Source organism: Acipenser ruthenus, chromosome 16, assembly GCF_902713425.1.
Source record: "Acipenser ruthenus chromosome 16, fAciRut3.2 maternal haplotype, whole genome shotgun sequence".
NCBI lineage: Eukaryota > Metazoa > Chordata > Actinopteri > Acipenseriformes > Acipenseridae > Acipenser > Acipenser ruthenus.
In genome coordinates this window covers 30637896-30659932 of record NC_081204.1, presented here as the reverse complement: position 1 = coordinate 30659932, position 22037 = coordinate 30637896, and the positions used below count along the sequence as shown (strand labels likewise).

Below are 22037 nucleotides of genomic sequence, written 5' to 3'. Positions count from 1 at the left end.
CAACTGTAATAATAATACCAGCACATGGCTCGCATCACCCATTGATAGGAACACATAAGCTTCTCTTATAAACCTCTTTGTTTGTTTCTGTAGTGATTGTGGTTAGATACTGGAACTGAAGTAGAGCCATGCATTTTGTGTGTTTAGTTGTTTGGATTAAAAACCACACAAGTCAATAAATATTTTGATAATATAATGACTCATGCATTCTAAGTCAAGGCGATCTGATTTTTTTTTTTTGTTTTTGTTTTAAATAATGTGAAAAATCTAAGCAATTGCAAACAAGTCTAACATATAAACATGTTTTCCCCCAATAAGGCCATTACCGCATTGCTGTAAAAAATATCTGGAACCTTTTTTAGTCAATAACCGTTCAGAGCTCCACTATGTGTGCTGGTATGTAAGATATTCTCTGGTCACTGGAGACTGGGAAATATAATTCCAGCCCCTTGTTCCCATGTGAAAGTCGTTTGCTTCAGCAGACATTATAAACATGCTCACAATTTTAGTGCACAGTCAGATTGAATAACCCCTGTACACATTCTGAGTTTACAGGACAAACCTTTAAAACTGGGAAATAATTTGCACACACATGTTATTTCTCACTTTCACTAGGATCAGAGTGTCGCAGGGTGGGGGTTAATGGTTACACTCTGGTGTACCCAAGTTACTGTTTAAAAAGTCAACGGAGAATGAGGACTTAAACAGAAGTACATAAAAAAAAAAAAACAAGGCAAACCCATTAGTTAAGATCTCTGCAACCCGTACCAAGTGTGCCCTTGTAAAGCATGCTGTGTTAATGTTGACTCGTCGTTCACAGGGGACTGGCTCCGCTCATGTGGACGTGGCCCCCGGTTCTAGACTCATACAGTGGGAGGCTGAGGATCGATGAGCACGACTGTCTGCCTGGGAGGGAGACCCACTGCAGTGCGCTGACCATCAGCAGCGCTCAGTACAGAGACACAGGCTATTACTCCTGCAACTACACACACGCCACAGACAGCATGGTCAGCAGAATCTATGTGTTTGTGAAAGGTAAGACCATCCGGAGATCAATTACAAAAGGGCACGCAGGTGATTCCACACAGCACAATACGACAGACAGTATGCTTGTATGGCGGCTTGGTGATTCACAGGAGCTATAGGGAAGCCCTAGCAGACACAGGCGGTAAGGACATCCTCGGCCAACGTGAACAGCGGTTCAAGGCTTTTGCACCCACTGACTGCAACTTTAATGGAGGAACAACCATTGTCTTCTGATCTTGTGTTGCTGTGCAAAGACAGTTTGGTCTGGGCACAGACATCATTAGCATGCATGCAGTTGATTTGAAATAACCCTTGAACCCTTGCGAGTGTCGTTTGTCAGGGCAAAAGGTTACAACTGACCGTATATAATCAGAAACAACACCCGAGTGTCAGAGCTCACTTAAATGGGTGAAGTGAGTGGTCGTTCCGATTGAAAGAGCACACTTAAGTGAGCACAAACACTCAAGGGTTGTGTCTGAGTACGCCACTGAACCACAAGTGGAAAAACAGCGTGGACCCGTTCAGTACAAAGATGTACTGTTACACAAACATGCTAGTTAAACTCAAGGGCTGCTCAAGGGGTTTCCTGGGGTTTGTTGGTGTAGGGATGTCCTTGGCAGAAAGGAAGAGATTAATATTTTGCTGGCCCTCTTCTTGACTTGGGAACGAGAGCATGATTATATCGGAAGCACTGCTCCTTGGCTATTATTTCCTGTAATTGCTTCTGTTTTTGCAGTTTCCCATGGGGTCTGACAAATTAGTGTCAGAGTCTCCCAAACTGTTGCCACAAACCAGCAGCACACAAGGGTGGCATGACCGAGGTGAACCACTTTGTCTTGTGTGAACTTACAGCACCTTAAGGAGAGCCCGATAGGTAGCTGAATTTGGAATATTTCCAATTGAATAATAATAATATATTGTTGCAAATACGTTTTTGTAGAAATGTATGGAAGAAGTGCGTCCAGTAGTACAAGTCTTTCACAAACTTTTCAACTAGAAGTCTTCCTCAATGTGAAGTCCAAACGTTTGTCAAATATTAAAATTTAAATAGAATTAAACAGTCCACTGCTGTTTGCTTAACCGAAAAGGACGCGGTACTGTAGGTCTACAAAATGTACAGCAATATTATTAGTTTTAGAACATGATTCATATATATATATATTGATGTTGTGATTTTAAAAAGACAGCGACTGGCCGCTAAGTAATATATCTAATGGGTTAATAGCCCTTTCCTTTATTTAGGTGGATCAGCAGTAGCCACAAATAAACAGCTGGTAATTTACATAAGAAACACTCAACTGCATATCTGCAGTGTCTTGTCTGTCTGACATCAACATGACCCCAGAGACTGTTCCATTCAAAATTGCCTAGCCTGTCGTTTATTCAACCATGAGACATCAACCTGATCAGTTAAACAGTGTCAAGGCCTGTAAACAGCAACACCCATTACTTTTCTTTCTACACAGCTGAAGAAGGGCTTATGTCCCAAACGTCTTGAAATAAATGATATTTCATTCATTTAAACCTTTTGTGTTCCTCCAAAAAAACAACATTTTTCATTTTTGTACATTGCAGTTATACCTCCTTTCAAACATTTAGGGTGGAGTAGCAGTAACATTTGTGTCAGTGCAATTATTTAATGTTATGCAATTATTTAATGTTATCCTCTCCCAAGCTAAAACTAACATGAATCTGTTATCCAGGAACATAGCACACATATAAACTTGTTCACTCATTTGCTTTATTTTTCCCTTAGGACTGAACACAAATCTGCAACTTTAAAAACCGAAACTACAGGATAGCAATTTTCTTACAGAATGAAAGTGCGTAATGATGCGGTCTTCCAAAAGCTTGTGCCCTTAATCAGACATCAGCGTAGGCGTCAGAGAGTCCATACAGTGGGTACAGGACCTTTGTAAGACATTGTTTAAACTCTGCAGACCTTTAAAAAAAGAAAGCTCACATGACTTCTTTAGCAACAGTCACTATGTGCCTTACTGAATGACGCATACACGCAAAAAACTGCAACACTTTCCATTGAGTGTGTATTTACATAGTAGTTACTTAGTAAATACATATGTACCTGTTATTATGCATAGTTACAATGTACTTAATGTGTACATCTTTTTGTTCAAGACATCAAGAAGGCTTGGTGGTCCAGTGGTTAAAGAAAGGGGCTTGTTACCAGGAGCTTCACGGTTCAAAGCCCCGCTCAGCCACTGACTCACTGTGTGTGACCCTGAGCAAGTCACTTAACCTCCTTGTGGTCCGTCCTTCGGATGAAACGTAAAACAAACGAGGTCTCTGATACAGTTGAGGTTTCTGATACAATTGTGTACTTACATATATCATGCAAAAAGATTTACCCATTAGGTGGATTGTAACTATGCAGAATAACATTGTAATCACGTGTAAGTACACATAAGTAAATACACAGTAAGGAGAGATACATAATGTAAAGCGCTACCTAAAAGACTGTATCTGACCATTGTAGAAACTGTGGCACGGTAACTCGTGTTCAACCTCAAACTTACCAGAGGGCTGATAGGTAATGGGATTTAAATTAAAGGGCTTACTAGCTGAACAAAAAAAAGGTGATATTGTGCTATTACTTTCCCAACAGATGATGAAAATCCATTTGTGGAGGCTCACATCCAATTCCCTGAATCCCTGTTCATAGAGACTGGCAGCACAGAGCTGGTAGTGCCTTGTAGAGTCACATCCCCAGACCTCAAAGTCACCTTGACAACGGTAAGAGGCCTGCAGCATTGTTAATCATAGATACCGTGAAATGGATCATTTCTTTTTTTAAATGTGTGAGTTTTGAGACCTGAAAGGTCTCTTCTTCAGGTAGAAGTGGAAATGTAAAGAAACAGGTGTTATTGGTAACGTTTGCACATCAGAAGAATTGTGAGAATCGTTTGGAACAAAACTATGGTGGCTCACTGAAGACAAATGTTATATGTGGAGATTACAAGATCAATTTCAAAACATTGTCGAGTTTCTGAGATCACTTATCTTGTGATGTCTTCAATGAGCCACCTCACTATACAATTCCGGTAGTACACAAAAACATTCCATCCCTTTAGAAGCTAAATATCTTTAGACTTTAAACTCCCATAGTCCCACTACAGTATTTAAACCCATTCATTTAACACTTCTACAGTGCCAAAAACGACATTTTATTAAATCTAGGGTTTCTTTGCAATTATTTTGGCAAGTTCAAGGGAGACAAACCTCAGTGTTCCTGGTTTGTATCGTGGGTGAGTCGCTCTCTCAGCACGGAAATGCTACCTTGGTTTGCGTAACGCGGCTCCTGGTACAGTGGGGAGACAACCAGTCTGCTTCCTGTGTGGACAGGAAGCTGGGAGGAGATGCTCGGAGTTTAAATAGAACTCGCGTTCTAAAATTAACAAGTGTGTTTTATACATTATGTTCAGGAAACAAAGGAAAATTACTGGTGCAGTAGCTGCTACTTAGTAGCAGTTTTTTGTCTTTGAGTATTGCAGGAAAAGGGGTGGAAATTTAGCACAATAATTAACAACATTAAACCAAATCAAGGGCAGTAATCAGGAATTTGTGTGCTGCAGCTTCCGCTTGCAGGGTAATTTTCTTCATTCCCCCCCAGAGTGACCAAACTGCCATTTAGTGATAGCTGGCCTTTTATATGCTGTGTAAGCTCTTTCACGGCTTCTTGAATATATTTCTTTTTTTTTTTTCTCATGTTGATTGCAGTGCTAAATAAAATGTGTGTTTTGCAGATTGGCAATGACCTTACAGTTATTAGGCAGTCCAAGGCAGGGCTCTTTCCTTCCTTCCAAGATAGAGTGTTGTTTTAAGAATGAGATACAAGTGAACTTACAGTAACTGCATGCAGCCGTCCAGAGTGAATTAGTAGCCATGACTTTTATTAGAAAATGTTGACTGGGCTGAACTGGGATGAGCTGAAATTTTCTTTTTTTTAAAATTTTATTTCAGTTTCTTCCTACGAAATTTGAAAGCCTAGAAGCTCAATGGGACCCCAAGATTGGTTTTACCATGTCATCATATGTTCATAACATGCTGAAATGTGTAACCAGTGTGAAAGGAAAAGAGACACACTCACTTTATATGCCAGTGAAACTAGGTAGGTAACATTTTTGACTGCTCTATGTATACAATGAATTCAGAGATTGTACCACAGCGACAGTGTTACTAAACTCACAGTCTGTCATAGTTTTTTTTTGTATTGTTACATTAACAGGATATTTTACTATCACAGTCTTTCAGACAAACCAACTTGAAAGCCTTGCCGGCGAACAGGAAAACTAAACTGCAATTTTCTTGTCCCAGCTCCAGACTTCCGTAACTTAAAGATGGAGACAGCGCGAGTGAAGCTTCTGGCTGGAGACACGCTTTCACTCAAGTGCTCTGGACAGACCGCTTACAATGGAAGAATAGCGATCGAATGGGACTACCCCCGGAAAAGGGTGAGAAGCAAACAGCATGGACACCCATGTCCTCAGAACCCGTCTCTATTACAGCACACCACTGTCTGGGGAAATGTATAATGAGCAACTGAAAGGACAATACTGTAATCCAGATTAGCATGTATATATAGAATACACTAATACAATACAATACAATTTATATAGCGCCTTTCATCACAAGGATCCCGAAGAGCATCACACACACACACACACGCGCGCGCACACACACGCACACATACACACACACACACATACCCGCACACCCACACACACACACACACACACAGACACGTGCACACACACACACACACACACACACACAGACACGCGCGTACACACACACAAAGAAAAATTCAGCCATTAAATTAAAAAGTGTAATACAACATTTAATAAAATGGAAATAAAAAAAGACAAAAAATATGTTTTTAATTGTAAAATTTGCAAAATTTGTATAACAAATAAAAGTTTAAAACGAAAATTTAATAAAGTTGAAAAACAAAAAAAAACAAAGAAAAAAAAAAAAAAACTTGATCCGGCTGTGACTTGTCCTGCTATAGGCTGATCAATTCAACCCTTAAATCAACACCACTGATAGCAGATGTTTAAAATGTAAAGTCAGATCGGATATTTATTTCTATAATTGAATGTTTTCTTTCTTCAGTTAAACGGTTCAGTCACACTGAAAAAGGACATGGACAGGTCAACCCCAGTCTACACAATCTACAGCAAGCTGGTCCTGCACAATATCACCATGGCAGACAGAGGCACTTACACATGCATAGGAATCAACAAATACAAAATGTATGCCTACACCAAGGTCAATGTCTACGGTAAGCTTGTACTGTTGGAGAAATGCACCACACAGCAAAACAAGTCTTTCTTTGCCTCCTGTCTGCAATAAAGTGTAGTGTGTATGTGCCGGGTCAGCAAGAAGCTAGAAGTCTTTATCTATACATAACACCCATACTGCTCCAATAACCTTAAATGAAAGAGAGTCCTTTTATCAAAATACACTAGGCTTGCTCCCCTGCTTTCATTTACACACTTTCCAAAGTCTACCTTTTAGCTTCAGTGAACTAAGACAGAAGGAGTTTGTTGTGCATCGTGTCTCTTCTGATTCCTAAGAGCCAGACTCCAGGCAATAACTCAGTCTCAGGACTGTGCTGTAGTTTATTAAACACTCGAGTGTCGCTTACTTAGGTTTATATCAGCAGACCCCATCACAGTGACTTAATTACTGCCTTGTGGCTGACCCACACAAATCTGTCATTGTTATCTGTAACCCAAGTGCATCGCTGACGGGTCACCTCATTGTTTGTGGTTTCAGAACACCCTTTCATTAACGCTACTCATAAAACCGGACCTGTTATTGAAGTCCATGAGGGGCGGAAGAAGCTGAGAATCGTGGCAAAGGTCAATGCATTACCAGCCCCAGAGGTTGCATGGTAAGAACGATCTTTAAATGTAAAGATTTTCAGAGCTTTCAAATATTGGGTCTATAGTTGCGATCTTGAGTAGTATTTAGTTATAAGAACTGGGAAGCACATATATAAGGCCAATGTCACAAGTATAATGAAATATATGTTTCTTTCAGTTGTGTTTTCTGTCACAAATTAACAGATGTTTTTTTCCCCTTTGTTTCAGGTACAAAGATGGTTTCCTAATTAAGGAAAACCACACCTGCTACAAACAAAATGGCTCTATTCTCAGCATCAATGACATTAAAGAAAAGGATGCTGGGAGATTCACCATTGCTCTGAGCAATAAGAAGCATGGTTTATATAAGAATCTCACATTCACACTGATTGTCAATAGTATGTACAACACTTTTATAAAATTAGAATCAATGCCAAATGTGATTACTGTAATGATTAGGAATTAAACTAGACTGTTCACTACGTCCAAGCTTCAGTTACAAAGAATATTGCACCATTTCTAGGGAAATTATTTTTTTTTAAAGGATCACCAGGCACAAAAGTTTATTCTTACTAAAAAAAAAGACACAAAGAAATAAGCATAAGATGAGTTCAAATGACATTTCACACTGGAAAAAATAATTCCCAGGATTTTAATTGCTTTTCAAAACATCCTTTTATTAACACGTTTTTTTTTTTTTAAAGATTGTGGTTCAAAGCTTTTCTCGTTTGGATATCCCCTCAGCTCATGATTTTCCATACGTTGTTGTTCTAGGTAGCACTGACTATGTGAGGTCGTTTTTTGGAGGTAATGTTTAACCCAAGTAGTGTCCCAGTGCGCCCTACTGAAAACACCACTGAGAGTATCGTGCACTCAAAGTAGGATAGAAACAAATGCATCATTTTTGTATACTACAGTACAAGCCACGCGTGCTGTTTAGTTCATGTTCTGACCTGAGGTCAGACTTCAGAAGAGGGAGCAATGGAAACCCCCAGAGCTATTTCCATTTCATGAGTGGTAGCCAGCCTGCTTTCGGGAAAGCACCAGGATTTTCTTTTTTTCTTTCAAATAGCCTAAGCATGCAACTCAACATGTTTGTTTGTTTTTTCAAAAATTTGCAGCTTTCCAATTACGATTGTAAAAAAGATTTATCGTTTGCACATTGTCCTGTCACAGCCAGCTAGTGTAACAGTATTTTTATTAGAATGACAAAAGGCAGAACTTGTGGAAAACAATGCAATGGAAATCTGCTAACAATTAAGAAAGTATTTCAAACATCATGCATCATTCTTTTGAAGTCAGTCTGCTCAAAACTTGTAACAAATCCAGTGTTTTATTTAACATGCACAGTGGGATATGTTAGGGCAAAACTGACCAGAGGAAAATGCTATTTTAACAGAATCAGCACCTATAACAGCAACACCCAGCTACAGGCTGAGACTCCTTGAAAGAGAACAAGCCTACAGTAAACCTGCAGTGTCATTGCAGTGAATTGGTACAGACAGCCAAGTGTAGCTGTTAGAAGGCTTGTCACGTCTTCATTTGCAATAAGAATGCAGTGTATAGCTACACTCTACACTTGTATTGCTGCACAATTTACTGCACAAAATACTATCCCTTGTCTGCCTGCATGGGCCCTATTGTTAATGATGTAGCAGACATGTATGAAGCTGCTCTTCAGCGGTATTTTAATCTCAGAAGGACATTAACACAGACCTTCTCCATGCCTAAAAAAAGCATTATAGTTTTTTAGAATGTTAACGCAATGATGTGCTGCTCTTTCAGTGAGGCCGCAGATCTACGAGGAGGAGGTGGCAGCAGTAGATCTGTATCCATACCAGCTGGGGGAAGAGCAGCACCTGACCTGCACTTCATACGGCATCCCGGCGCCCCAGATCATCTGGAAATGGCAACCCTGCGACCCTGAACCCTCCAATACTGTGTAAGTCACGTCATGCTCTCAAACCCTGAGATCCTGAACCCTTGGCAACTTTTTACCAAGGGTTAACCACTTTCACATCTGAGATTGGATCCGTTCAGTGTTTTAAATGACCATTCTGTGGTCCTGTTTCGCCAATATTGGGGATTTTCTCCCCTCTGTCCAAATAGCTTTGGGCTGAAAGGGAAGATGAAATGCAATAGGCACATTGTTTACTGCTGCTTGTCAGTGCCATACTTTTCCCTTGGCATATCCGTCAAAAGACTTTTGAACCATGAGTCCAGTAAACACGGTAATACAATACAATACAATACAATACAATACAATACAATACAATACAGTTTGCTTTTCCCCCCAGCCCTCGCTATCCTGCGGGTTCGGATATATCGCGGTACTGGAGTTGGCTCCCCATTTTTACTGTCTAACTGCGTATGCCTTAGCTGCAATATACATAGGCACTTAGAATTACTGTTCATTTTATTTCGTTCTGCACATCACAAACAACAATATACAAAACAATTAAAAACAAAGCATTAATATCATACTGTTATCATATACACACGTATTGCACAATAACACAAAGCAAATTAAATATCTACTTGCTGAAGCGGTTTTTATTTTAGCCAACGAGGTGTTCACTTGTGGCAGCAATGTACCAGCAAAAGAGAAGCAATTACCCTCTGCAGTACGAATTAAAACGGTGTGCTGCTTTTTATACGAAAAATGAGAAAAAAGCGGGTTGCGTTGAGGATTTATACTGGACCCTGCCGCCTCCGATAAAACAAGGGAGTGGTTGTACAGTATTTGTTAGCCTATTTGTTTTTCTGTGGGTCTCTGATTATATCGCGGCCCTCGATATATAGCAGATTTCTATTGGATATATATATTGACTTGGGATGGAGCTCCAAAGGCAGGGAGCAGAACAACTAAAGGCGTTACCAAAAGTTCAGCATTCACTGATCTCGAGGTGCGACGAGGAGCACACGGTGTCGACAGTTCCTGTAAATATAAGCAGTAAAATCAATCCTGAATTGAAGCCAGGGCAGTGATTTAAGAACCGGAGTGATGAGTCAGCCAATGTAATTTACAGTACAGTAAGCAATATTGATATAAATCAGTCAAATTGTTTCATATAGGGATAATGTAGGTAGTCAATGTGCCAGACAGTGTCTTTGGTTACAGAGGAAGTCCCACAACCTTTTAATTCCAGGCAGATAACTGCTCATTGCTTATTCATAAAGTTGGATGACTTTATGATGTAACTGCCTAAACTTGGCTTACCTCCCAGCTTTAGTTTATATAAAAGGCTCAGGCTGCCATCAGCACTTCATAACACTGTGAAACACTTATTGATCAATGAGCTAAGCTTCAACTGGGCAGCATTCATTGATAAATGGAACTTTTATTTTTAACTTTGCTGAAGGATACATTCCAAAGATATATAGTAAAGTCATTACTGTTGCACACTGCGCTGTAAAGAACCATTGTTATTAATCACAGAACAGCTCGCAAGCAAAGCCTGGGAAGGCGATCAGTATCCTTTGCCTATTATAATGTTAGGGATCAAAACTCGAACCTTGGCCTCCAAAAAAGCCTCCAGTCTCCATTAGCTGAGAGACTAGACACATCAGAACACAACTGAGTTCACTCATCGAACAGAGAGCTAGTTCAAAACGCTTGTCTGACATCTAAATAAATACTCAGCTAATGAGCAAAAAATCAAAACTGACATTACTTTTGAGCATTTGATTTTGTCCAGCCAGAGTGTGCGTGGGCTCAGTCTAAACGGCACCAGACTTCAAGCTGTTCACTAGCTGTGTTTCAAGAAAACAGCCATCCCTTCCCTGCATTGTACAGTATCACACTGCTTGAACAGAGAACGTTGCATTCGACAGACATCAGTGCAGGGCTCGTACAGATCTAATGGGGAACGTTTCAAGGGGCTGAGGGTCAAGCACAGCACTCTGAAGATGGTTATCAGTGGAGTGAGAAATCTGCTGGCCTGCCTGGCCCCTCACCTACACTGGCTCCCTCGGCTGTCCTTATCTGAGCCGTGCAGGAGGTGCAGATTTCCTGTGTGAAGTGACGCATGCCTGGCCTTCCTGTTGTTCTCCCACTTCCTCCCTTACTGCAGCTCCATTCCCAGCAATCCAATTGTTTATCGCTGTCGGACTGGCCGCTGGGTTACAGGACTTTGCTTCCTTTCCACTGAGACACACTCTTGAGATGTGTTGCTGTACCCGTAGGGGGCCAGTCACCAGGGTGGGGTTCCCAGCCCCTTGTCTCACATTTTGATGAGCAATGCTGTGTGTGTCTCCCTCGCTGATAGATGGATCTCAGAATTGTACTGGTGGCAAGGTATTGTCAGAATGACTGATGTTCCCTAGGTTCTGCAACACTATCTATCTGTTTCTTCAAGCACGCAGTCAGTAAGTCATACAGTATAAATAAGTAGTGTGTTGATATCTGTAACTTGATATTGCCCAATTTCCTTTCCTGGAGCTGGGAGTTATTAGGTCTTTATATGGTGGAGTGTAAATATCTTCTTTTTTATCACTGCAGATGTGAAAAGCAGGAGCCGCAGCAAGTCCAGGTTTGGGCAGGAGGCAGCGAGAAGGACCTGCACATGGCCAACAGGATTGAGGCCATTGGGAATAAAACTGAAATCCACAAAGGGAAGACCAAGGTGCGTGTCCCCGGCGCTCATAACGTACTGATCTGTGGAGAAATGCAAATACCAGTTCAGTGTAAAAAAAGCCTGTACTTCATTACTGTGAGGAATGCAAGGTTCATCTTGCACTGGTTTTCATGTGGCTTATTGAGTCGTTGGCCATGTTTGCATCTGCACCATAAAGCCATATATAAGTCTATAAAACACAGTCTCATCTCCTTCTAATCTCAGACTGGGGCTGCCACCAGTTCCATCTGCAGTCTGCAATCCAATTAAACCAGCCGATTACAGTAAATATATAGGACATAGTGATGAATAAATATACAGGACATAGTGAGACTGGCATCCTCATGTTACCACTGTATTCAGAAGTATTGAGACTGGCATCCTCATGTTACCACTGTGTTCAAAAGTACTTGGACGCCAGGTCTCCCAGTTGGTGGTTGCAAATGGGCAGTTGATTCCTGCAAATACCTGCTCAGGAAGATTGGTTTTACAGCAGGCAGGGTAACATGCTTTTTGATGAGTGCCATGGAACCCTAAAATTAGGATTTATTGTTAACATTATAGGCCCAGATGACCAATTACTGTATAGTCAGTTTCTGGGACTCATTTCCTACACAAGTGCAGCTAGTAATAAACCACTTGCACCCAATTTAAATTTACTGAGCCTACACCTCCGTCCCCATCAGACATGACTGCAGTATAACAAACAAAAGAAAGTTTGAGGTTGGCTTAAGCAAGTAAGATCATCAGAAGGGGCTATTACCAGTAATCTCTGGTAATTGATCACTGGTGACTCGTGTACTCTTGGCATTGCCTCAAACAGCTCGGCTACCTCAAATCAGTCAATTAAGAAAACGCTAGCCCGCGTGCTTCAATGTTCTTACTTAAATACACATAAGGCCTGGCTGGTATAATTATTACAATAGGGCTCCCTGGAGAGCTTGTTACCAAAGCCAGTCACCCCAAACTTAATTAGGTGGATGGCCAAGTTTATTCAAGCAAGTTGATCTGCATCAGTTTTAAAAAGGGTCCATGGGGGTAACAAGCTCTCCTGGGAGCACCTATTGTAATAATAATACCAGCCAGTACAGTTTTTTTGTAATGAAAAGGGGGGTGGCTCTGAGGTTGCTGTGGACTTCGGGGGAGATCTAGAATGACATAAGGACCACATTTACGAGGGCTGGTGGCGACAGTGGTCATGCTTTATGGGGGTCAGGGCTAAGGGTCACTGATAGCAAGGCTCTCTGTATCTTTAAAGGAGTGGGATTCATTTTGAGTAAAATTCCTCTCTTGTCATCTAACATAAATCCACTTTAATTCTGAACAGCTCAGACGTTAACAGCTACAGAAGGTCTTTTATGGGACCTTCAGTTCACAGTGAAATTAATAATAAGGGCACTGTAGGCCGCAGGACTAGGCTCATCTGGTAAGGTAACAGTTAAGTGAACAGAGCTCCCTGCCCGACTGGGGTCCTGCCTGTCGCCACTTACTGGGGAATCCAACAAATAAGACTATTATACAGAGCTGCAACCACAGTAGGTGAACTCAGCTGGAAACAGCAACTAGGAAATCACCTGATGGCTTCTGCTGGAACACAAGTGGAACTCACCAGGAAAGCAGCAGAGGGTTATTTATTTCCTTTCTTGGAAGTAGGCTGCGTGGGCTTAATGTCTGGGACTGGCTTACAAAACACCATGAGGTTAGAAACCCTCCGACAAGCCCCTACGTTTCGAGTCTCGTCTCAGTTTAGGCTGCGTTGAGTCACCCTGAAAGTTTCTAACGGTTTCCATTTCAAATGCCGCGTCCACTCGTGGTGTAGCTGCTTTTTTTTCCTCTTCTCGTTTCCATGTTCCTTTTGCACGCTTCATTCAGGGAGTTGTACTTCGTGTCAAGGTTTAAACAAGTGGGTGTAAAGAAGATTAATTCAAGATGAGTTTTGTATTGCACCCACCACCAACAGTAGGATTGATGGCTGTGGGCAGATTTGCAAGATAAGAATAAAAATATAAATAACTTATTGACGAAGAATGCAACAAGTTCAAATAACAAACTTTTTAGGAGAAACAACTTTATTTGCAGATCCAATGGGGAAAATCACTCTCTTCAACCAACTGCATGTCTGTCTTTCTCAATTTCTCTGAATTCAAGTCCCAGCAATAATGGGGGAGCATTGTTTTTGTCTTTTCACTTGACTGTCCAGCTTCCAGCTGCCTTCAAATAACAATCCTCAAAAGTTCAAACACAATCCGCTCTCAAATGGGCTGAGTCTGAGCAGAGCTGTATTTCTTAATGCAGTTAATGGCTCTATATTTATTGGTGATCAAAAGCAGCACCAGTTTAGGTCAAAAAGTATTATAGTTTCAGACTGTAGCAATTGCTGTTTGACATCAAGTCACAAGCCCCCAGCCGTGCAGTGAAAACAAAGAAAAAGAAAAACTGTCGGGATAAATAAAATATTAAACTTATACAAAACAGGCCTGTTGGAGAATGTGTTAATATTCGCTGTTGTGTAGCTCTGTTATTGGGCAAAGAACCATTACAATTTTAAGAAAGCTTAGCCTGGTCCATGATCTATTATTGTGTCTACTTAAGTCATTGGGTCAATCTGTGTCAGACAGGTAAAGACACACACATTATTTAATGAGCAGCACAACCAGCCCACAGAAGGCATTGCACATCAAACAGTTTCTTTTCATAGACTAATCTTCTGACCATATACAGCAATGATATTGTATTTTCACGTATTTTGCCAAGGCAAAGGTAATTTTCTGTGAGAAAAGACTGGGAAAGATAGCTGAAACGGTTGTCTACTTCACTTTTACATTTCACCATGTATACTCTAGGATAATGGATTACTGTCTTATAATTAGTCATGTCCTGTCTGTGGCTTTGTTTGGATCCAGCAGTAGTGTCAGACAATGTGTACAAACCTTGTTGTTCACCCTGCCCTCTGTGCACGGCTGATGAACACACGTGCAGCCATCTGTATTGTTCATCCTTATTATGATGTGAGGGTCGCTGTCACTTGTTATTAACTTTCTTAAAGACCTATTAAACATGTGTCAAAATGAATCAAATCGATCTTACATGCAATCTTATATAACATAAAGATTGAACTGGCGTGTGCATTTTACTTCTGTCATTGTGCTTTGTATTATCTCTACAAGCATATAGCAAAAAGACATTTGATCTGCTAAAATACAATGCTACTATTTAATGTGTGGTAGAGTACTGTACTGCAGTAAAGAAAGCTGTATTCATTTGATGTCTCAGTTGTGCTTTATACAGTATATTTTTGCTTTCTGTTAACAGACTGTGAGCACTTTGGTGGTGGCAGAGACGAAAGTGTCTGGAACTTATCAGTGCATAGCTTTCAACAAAGCAGGCTTTGACGAACGCAATATTGATTTCTATGTAACAGGTAGGTAATGCACTATACTCGCTACAACCATGTACTGTGATAGTCTGAAAAGGATGGATCAGCTGTGGGTACAATCACACGTTCTCTATTGGTTAGGGAAGCCATGGCCGATACACTAGAGTGTAGGAGACCACAAGAGAAATAACCATGTGCCAAAACCCTGTGGTACATTCATCACAGTACAGCATGGGGAAGGAGGCAATTACTCCAGTGCTATATTTTTGATAGGTAAAAAAAAAAAAGCTACTTGGGGTTTCTTGGAGAAGAACAATGCTGAGTAATTAACGTACCTGTCAAAGCTGAAGTGCTGTAACCAGTGAATGAAAATGCCCCAAGCTGTTGAAGTGAACGTTCAGTTTAGAGGATATATTCAGTTGTCGCCAATGGGGAAAGAAAAACAGACGTTATTTAATAATCTTTAGACGTCTCAGTTCAAGTTACATTCTGCAATGAAAGCTTGATGTGCTGTTAACTGAAAGACTGAGATGTATTAAGGGTTCACATTGCCCTTAGAGTGTAGCTGTTTAATATCATAGCTATTATAGGTGGACTGTATCTGCATGACATGTTTTCAGTTCATCTGGAATAGCCTCTTTGTGAAAGCTCAAAACCATTGGAATAGGTACTTAACTATTTGAGATTTCAGATTCAGAAGAGCTCAGGAAATTAAAAATGAATTCACCAGCATACTATAAAAGTACAGGTTTCGCATATGTTGAAATGTCTGGTGCTATAATGAAGATGTGTTAATAGTCTGTACTGTACACTCACATATGCAAACCAGAATGAATATGTATTTTGACCACGCTCATTCTATTCCATTTAAGATATTCTTGCTCATTAATACAGTATATCCTTTGAAAACGTATTCCTATATGAAACTCTGAAAGAGAAAATAGTTACATAGATCTACACATTTGTTGAAATAGCATATGAAATAATTCCATGCATCATACCTGCTGTGTACTTCCATTCACTGTGTATATCTTTAACTGAGCACATGTTATCAAAGCAAACATGTCATTTAGGGTTAAAAGACTATATCTGGTACTGGTTACGTTTGCATGCTTTCCTTTCAGGTTGTAGTGCATGTCATTTCAAGCCAGCAGTGTCTCTGGGGCTAAAGCATGTTACTGGCTGTCATTATTATTATTTATTTCTTAGCTGACGCCCTTATCCAGGGCGACTTACAATTGTTACAAGATACCACATTATTTTTACATACAATTACCCATTTATACAGTTGGGTTTTTTTACTGGAGCAATCTAGGTAAAGTACCTTGCTCAAGGGTACAGCAGCAGTGTACCCACCGGGGATTGAACCCACGACCCTCCGGTCAAGAGTCCAGAGCCCTAACCACTACTCCACACTGCTGCCTAGTCATGCATGTCAGTCATAAGGGGAAGCAGCTGGGAAAAAAAGCTGGAAAGTTGGAGAAATGAATCAATAATAACTGTGCAGATCTATGGGAGGATTTCCTTTAAAGTGGGTTAAGTCCATGGAAACCAAGAAAAAGCATGCATGAATTAAATGAAGCATGATCCATCTGAAATGGAAATCAAAAAAGTTTGCAACAGAATACCAAAGTAGGAACTTCAGGAGTCTCTGTCTCCTTTAATTCCCATTAAATAAATACTGAATCTCTGGCTCGATGGGAAGCATAAGTTGCACGGGTTTTGAAACAGAGAGAAAAGTGGTGGAGGTTTCTGATGGGAACTGAGTGTTGAACATGCTCTTGCTGTCACTCGGTACCATACATACTGTAACCTTGACACATGAAACTTCAGCTCCATGATGTCAACTGTTTTTACTGCACTTGCAAGTCTTTGACAACCTGAGATGCCTTGCACTGAAGGCTTCAAATAAAGATAGTTGTACAATATAGTGAAGAGTCTTTGAGGTTTGATTTGAAGTCTAATCACATTTGAGGTGCACCCAAAGCAAACTAATACATATATAAGACAAGGATAATAAATATCAGAGTTGACACCATGAGTTGCATTTATTAAACATCTGAAAAAGATAGAGAGGCAATATAAAATTGAAGCATAAAACACAAGAAAAGAAACAAAATATCTTCAGCATAGTTAGGTCGAGCACTAAGAATTGTATTCTTGGCACAGTACTTGATAGACTAACTCCTGCTTTCTGTTTTGAACAGACTCCCAGAAGTCTTTTGAAGCCGAATCTCAAACGGCCATCAAAGGACATGACGTCACTCTCACGTGCCGAGCCACAAGGTACATATATAAGGAGCTGAGCTGGCACTATCCCAGCAATAAGACGGTGGCCGATGTGTTCATGACATATGAGGCGTACTCCATCAAGCTGTCCTTCACCCTGAAGAACGTGTCCGCTGACGACGCTGGCCTCTACGAGTGCAGAGCACACAATGTGTACCGCAACGCAATCATTCAGCAGAAGACAGAGCTCCGTGTTGTAGGTAAGCTATGTGAGCTCCACTTTCGTAAGGCGCTTCTTGTGGCCACACCGCTCTTATCCCCCTTCAGAAGTTTACCCCGGATTTTACTCTTTTGCCTTTAGTAGCTGACAGTGGATCATTTGAATGTATCCAAAACGCACTGTGATACCACTAAGCAGGCCCGGCGGCAGAGTGTGCCTTACTGGGGGACACATAATGAAAAGGGTCACCCAAGTCAAATAATTCACACTGCAATATGACTCCGCCCCCTAAAAATTCGCTGATTAGAAAACATCACATACTGAGAGAAAAAGGGGATCCTACAAAGGGGGTTGCTAATGGGGGGTAGTACTGGTACTAATTTGCAAAAATATACAACCTTAGAAGTTTTCCAGAAATAATGCATATTATAGTTAGATTTTTGTGTTTAACTCTACTTTAATAATGATTTGTATCTCAATCTGGGATATGAACTGGGGGGGGGGGGCACAGCCCACTACGCCCCCCCTTTCCAGTAAGCCCTATGGTTCTGGTTCCAGTAAGCCCTATGGTTCTGAGTCACCAACTGACCATGTGCTGTGGTCTGTTCTTTCCATTCTCACTTCTTAACTCTCACAGTCAGTACCAGCTGTACACCGAGTACCTCTATATTTTTGTGATGAAATGTCGTGCTAGTTTTCGTAAATTATGTTTTGATAGTTAAAGATGTGCTGGACTGTCTGGAGTAAGCCAGCTTCACTGCAGAGGAAGGACATTCTTACATTTTTCCTAAATTAACCCCAGATGTTTTTGTTTTGTCCAAACTGTTTCGACCACCCCTTATTTCAGTTTTAAAACTATTAAAAATGAAATCAGTAAGAAAATACCTTGAAAATAAAGTATCGGAAAGATAGTTTTGTTAGACAGGTTTTTTCAGGGGGATTTCCTATGAGAATCGTAAATACCACATGCTTTAGAACTGGTAACTGATGTATGTGTCTCTGAAGGACTGTAATACCAGTAGGTACTATTGTTCTGAGTCACTGGTTGACTTTGTGCTGTCGCTTTGTTATTTCCATTCTTGCTTCTTAACTTCCACGGTTAGTTTCAGATCTACACCACCAAGTTCATTGTTCTATTTTTACAAACTGGCTTTTTATCTTAGTTTTTCAAATTTTACAATTAAAAACAAATTTTTTTGGTGTTTTTTTTTTTTTAAATGTTATTACATTTTGTATTAGACTGTTTTTAATTTAATGGTTTAATTGTTTATTTTTATTGTTTATTGAAAAAGACAAATAACACAATAAAAAAACAGGTGTGGTTCAAACTTAATCTCCCACGTATAAAATCGGCCACAGTGTACGTCAAGGCTCTTAAATGAAAGGGTTTTTTTTTATAGTGTCAAGTCAAAGGTCAACACACTCTCACTTGACATGTTTTACTTGAGGGGCGCAGACACTCATGTTTCTGATAAACGATTACCAGCTAGCGTGAGATAACAGAGATCACCACTGATAAGGGTCACAGAGGGCATGTGTAACATCTCCATTGAACTGTGTTGACTCCGTTAAGCCTCTTGCAGTGGGTAGGGCTGGTAGAGCTATATTTTAAAGGAATTGGAAAGGCAAATAACAGCAATGAAACTAAGAAACAACTTAGCTGCATTAAGGAGAAGATCAATTTTTTTTTTTTCTTAGTGGTTTCTTGCTAGTTTTATATTGTTAAAATAATTTAGTAGTTTGTAGGAAGTTATGTAAATAACAACCACTAACCTAGATTACAAGATTGTTTTTTTTTTCAATACAGAATTGAATCTCTTGTAACCCTTTGGAGTGCTGTGTATTATGTGACTATGCTATTCTTCCCTGTGGCTTGTGTGTTCCAGAACGCAAGGTCCCTAGGTTACAGCAGAACCTCACAAACCAGGATGTGAACAGCAGCAGCACGCTGATTCTGGGGTGCCATGCCGACGGGGTGCCCACTCCTCACGTCACCTGGTATAAAAATGGGCAGCTGGTCCAGCCAGCCCCCGGTGAGTGAGTGCAGGCATGCCATGCAGAATGGAGGAACCCGGTAAACTCCTGTATGCACTGAGATGCCATTCCTGTTCTGTGCCTGTATTAACTAGATAAGGGCTATGATTGGTTGCACAAAAGGTAGGTCACTGTCAATGGCAAAATCTCAAGCAATTCAATTCAGCCCTCGGTATAATACAACATGGAATCACTTATGAGGATAAGGCTCCCATTTTCCACATTATGCTTTTGTGCTTTCAAACGTTCTCATTCTACGATGGAACACAGTAGCACTGTCAGTACTACCACATATATCATAGATCAAATGTATATGTGGTTTCAATGTGGTTTGATGTTTCTTCGTTCTGTTGCAGGTATTACCCTGGGGGTTGATGGTTTATTGACCATCGAAAGGGTGAAGAAAGACGATGGAGGACTGTACGAGTGCTGGGCGAGCAACGATGAAGGAGAAGTGAAAACAGCTGCCGTCATCACTGTACTGGGTAAGATAAAGAATTCACAAACACATTCACAACTGTGACAGCCTCTTTAATAAGAATGTTTTACTGGGTATGACCTAGCTACAGACATGTTAGAAATGTCAATAACTTGGGACCCAATCCGATGACCTCTTCACTATGAAAATATAAATCCATACATCAGTGACAAGACATCCACTCAAACACCTCCCTGCTTACACTTTGTTTATTGCATGAGCCTGTACTTTCACTTCAAGGCAATTCAATTGTCAAGTCATGTTGCAATAAGAAAATGCACTACAACATCATTGATTTAGAGAGACGCACCGCAGACAGATGGATCCAGTCATGGTCAACTTGATGACTCAAGTGTAGCAGAGCTGTTGTTTCAGTTCCTTTTCATTTTTGACAACTTGGGGCGTTTGCATTGGCAGCCCATTACACAAAACAAAAGGTCCTACCTTTCCAATGCTGTATGAAGATGGAGGTGCTGTGCCATCGTGTATGTTTAATTGGCTTTACGCGTGGTGTTTTAGGACTGGAAGAGAAGTCTAACTGGGAGGTGATTATCCTGGTTTGTACTGGTCTAGTCGCCACTCTCTTCTGGCTCCTGCTGACCCTGTTCATTCGCAAACTGAAGAAGGTAAGCCAGCCCGAGCGTCACACAGCTCCTTCTCCACATGTTGAACAGCGGATTTCGTTCATTGCTCTGCTGATATTTTGTGTGCCTACCTGGAGCACAACAGGAGCACTGTGATGCCACTGGAGCTAAGAAGCTTGGAGAACAATCCCAGTGCTGTCCTTGTTACAAATTACTGACCCCTAAAAAACAAATGCATATGATACTCAAAACATACCATCAGCATGCAAAACCCTCTCAACACGGAAAGTACTGTGCGTGGCTCGGGGAAGCTGTGCCAGTATGATTGCTTGATAATATTTTTACAGAGTCCAGGTGTACTGTGGAATAATCCAAGGTGTATTATGGAATGATCAATGCATCATGACCTGTTTTCTCTTATTGTAAATGGTGAATGTAGCATTGTTCAAATCACCTGTAAGACTGATGACATTTAAACTGTTTCTTGTGCAGCCCAGCTCTGCAGACATTAAAACCGGCTACCTGTCAATCATAATGGACCCGGATGAGGTGCCTCTGGATGAGCAGTGTGACCGCCTGCCTTACGACAGCAGCAAGTGGGACTTCCCGAGAGACAGACTAAGGCTGGGTGTGTAACAGCGCATCAGAGGAACCCGTGCATGACACCGCTAACCAGTCACTGTACTTTATCTTCAAACACAGCATTCCTAGTATTGCTAGAAAGTTTGTGCAAGCTGTGTCTTTAAATAAAAAAAATGGGGGTTCCGAAAAATATAGCGTTACACATCCCCACGTATTGCTACAACTGTTTAAATAACGTACATCCATTTGGAAATGGCCCATTTTGGGGGGCCAAGTTTTTCTCATAACAACGACAAACATCTGTGGTAGTAATGTGTCAATCTCTGCAGGCAACAGGGAACTGACCTTTCTTTTATAAGATTCATTCATTTAAAAAGAATTCATGAATTGGGCTCAAGGTTTGTGTGCAACAAGGAAAATATGCATGGCGACCTTTTTCATGTTGAAGGAACAAGATATATTAAGGATACATTCTTTCAGTTTCTTTCTTATATATAATTTGGCCAGTGTTATGTAATATTTTACACGTGTCAGTGTCTTCCCATGAATAGACAGAGCCTGGCAGCCTGTTGTAATTAGCAGTGTGTCTGTCTGAACGCAGCCGTCACACTTGAATTACTGGATAGGCTGTTCCAGAATGGTTTTGTTTTTTGTGTTGTTTTAATAATAACTGCTCTCATTTTTTTACGCTAGGTAAAACCCTTGGCCATGGAGCTTTCGGGAAGGTGGTGGAGGCATCTGCTTTTGGAATCGATAAATTATCAACCTGCAAGACCGTGGCTGTCAAAATGTTAAAAGGTATTTTCCTTTTTGTTTTAGACAAACAAGAACAAGTCTCAATTAAATGCACAAAGCTTTATTTTAAAAGGCAGAGGTGTTTTATACCAATGCAGTAAAGTGAATTCTCCGAATACGATTTTACCTTAAAGACATTCCCTTTAAATGCTAAATGTTATTGTAAATGCTAGTATTGCGGATTATTATTTTTGCATTTTCATATGGTTCTG

At 40.6% G+C, this 22037-nt stretch overlaps 1 protein-coding gene across 1 annotated transcript in view; it reads left to right on the top strand.

Annotated features, from left to right (window-relative positions):
• LOC117412244 (vascular endothelial growth factor receptor kdr-like) overlaps positions 1-22037 on the top strand; it is a 50452-nt gene that overhangs the window by 9509 nt on the left and 18906 nt on the right. Inside the window, exons 3-18 of the mRNA XM_058989391.1 lie at positions 821-1035; positions 3650-3777; positions 5005-5152; positions 5359-5495; positions 6157-6325; positions 6823-6940; positions 7140-7309; positions 8697-8853; positions 11413-11536; positions 14840-14948; positions 17111-17392; positions 19239-19385; positions 19743-19871; positions 20384-20490; positions 20941-21076; positions 21724-21828. Coding sequence (XP_058845374.1) covers positions 821-1035; positions 3650-3777; positions 5005-5152; positions 5359-5495; positions 6157-6325; positions 6823-6940; positions 7140-7309; positions 8697-8853; positions 11413-11536; positions 14840-14948; positions 17111-17392; positions 19239-19385; positions 19743-19871; positions 20384-20490; positions 20941-21076; positions 21724-21828 — 2381 coding nt within the window. The remainder of the gene's footprint in view (positions 1-820; positions 1036-3649; positions 3778-5004; positions 5153-5358; positions 5496-6156; positions 6326-6822; positions 6941-7139; positions 7310-8696; positions 8854-11412; positions 11537-14839; positions 14949-17110; positions 17393-19238; positions 19386-19742; positions 19872-20383; positions 20491-20940; positions 21077-21723; positions 21829-22037) is intronic.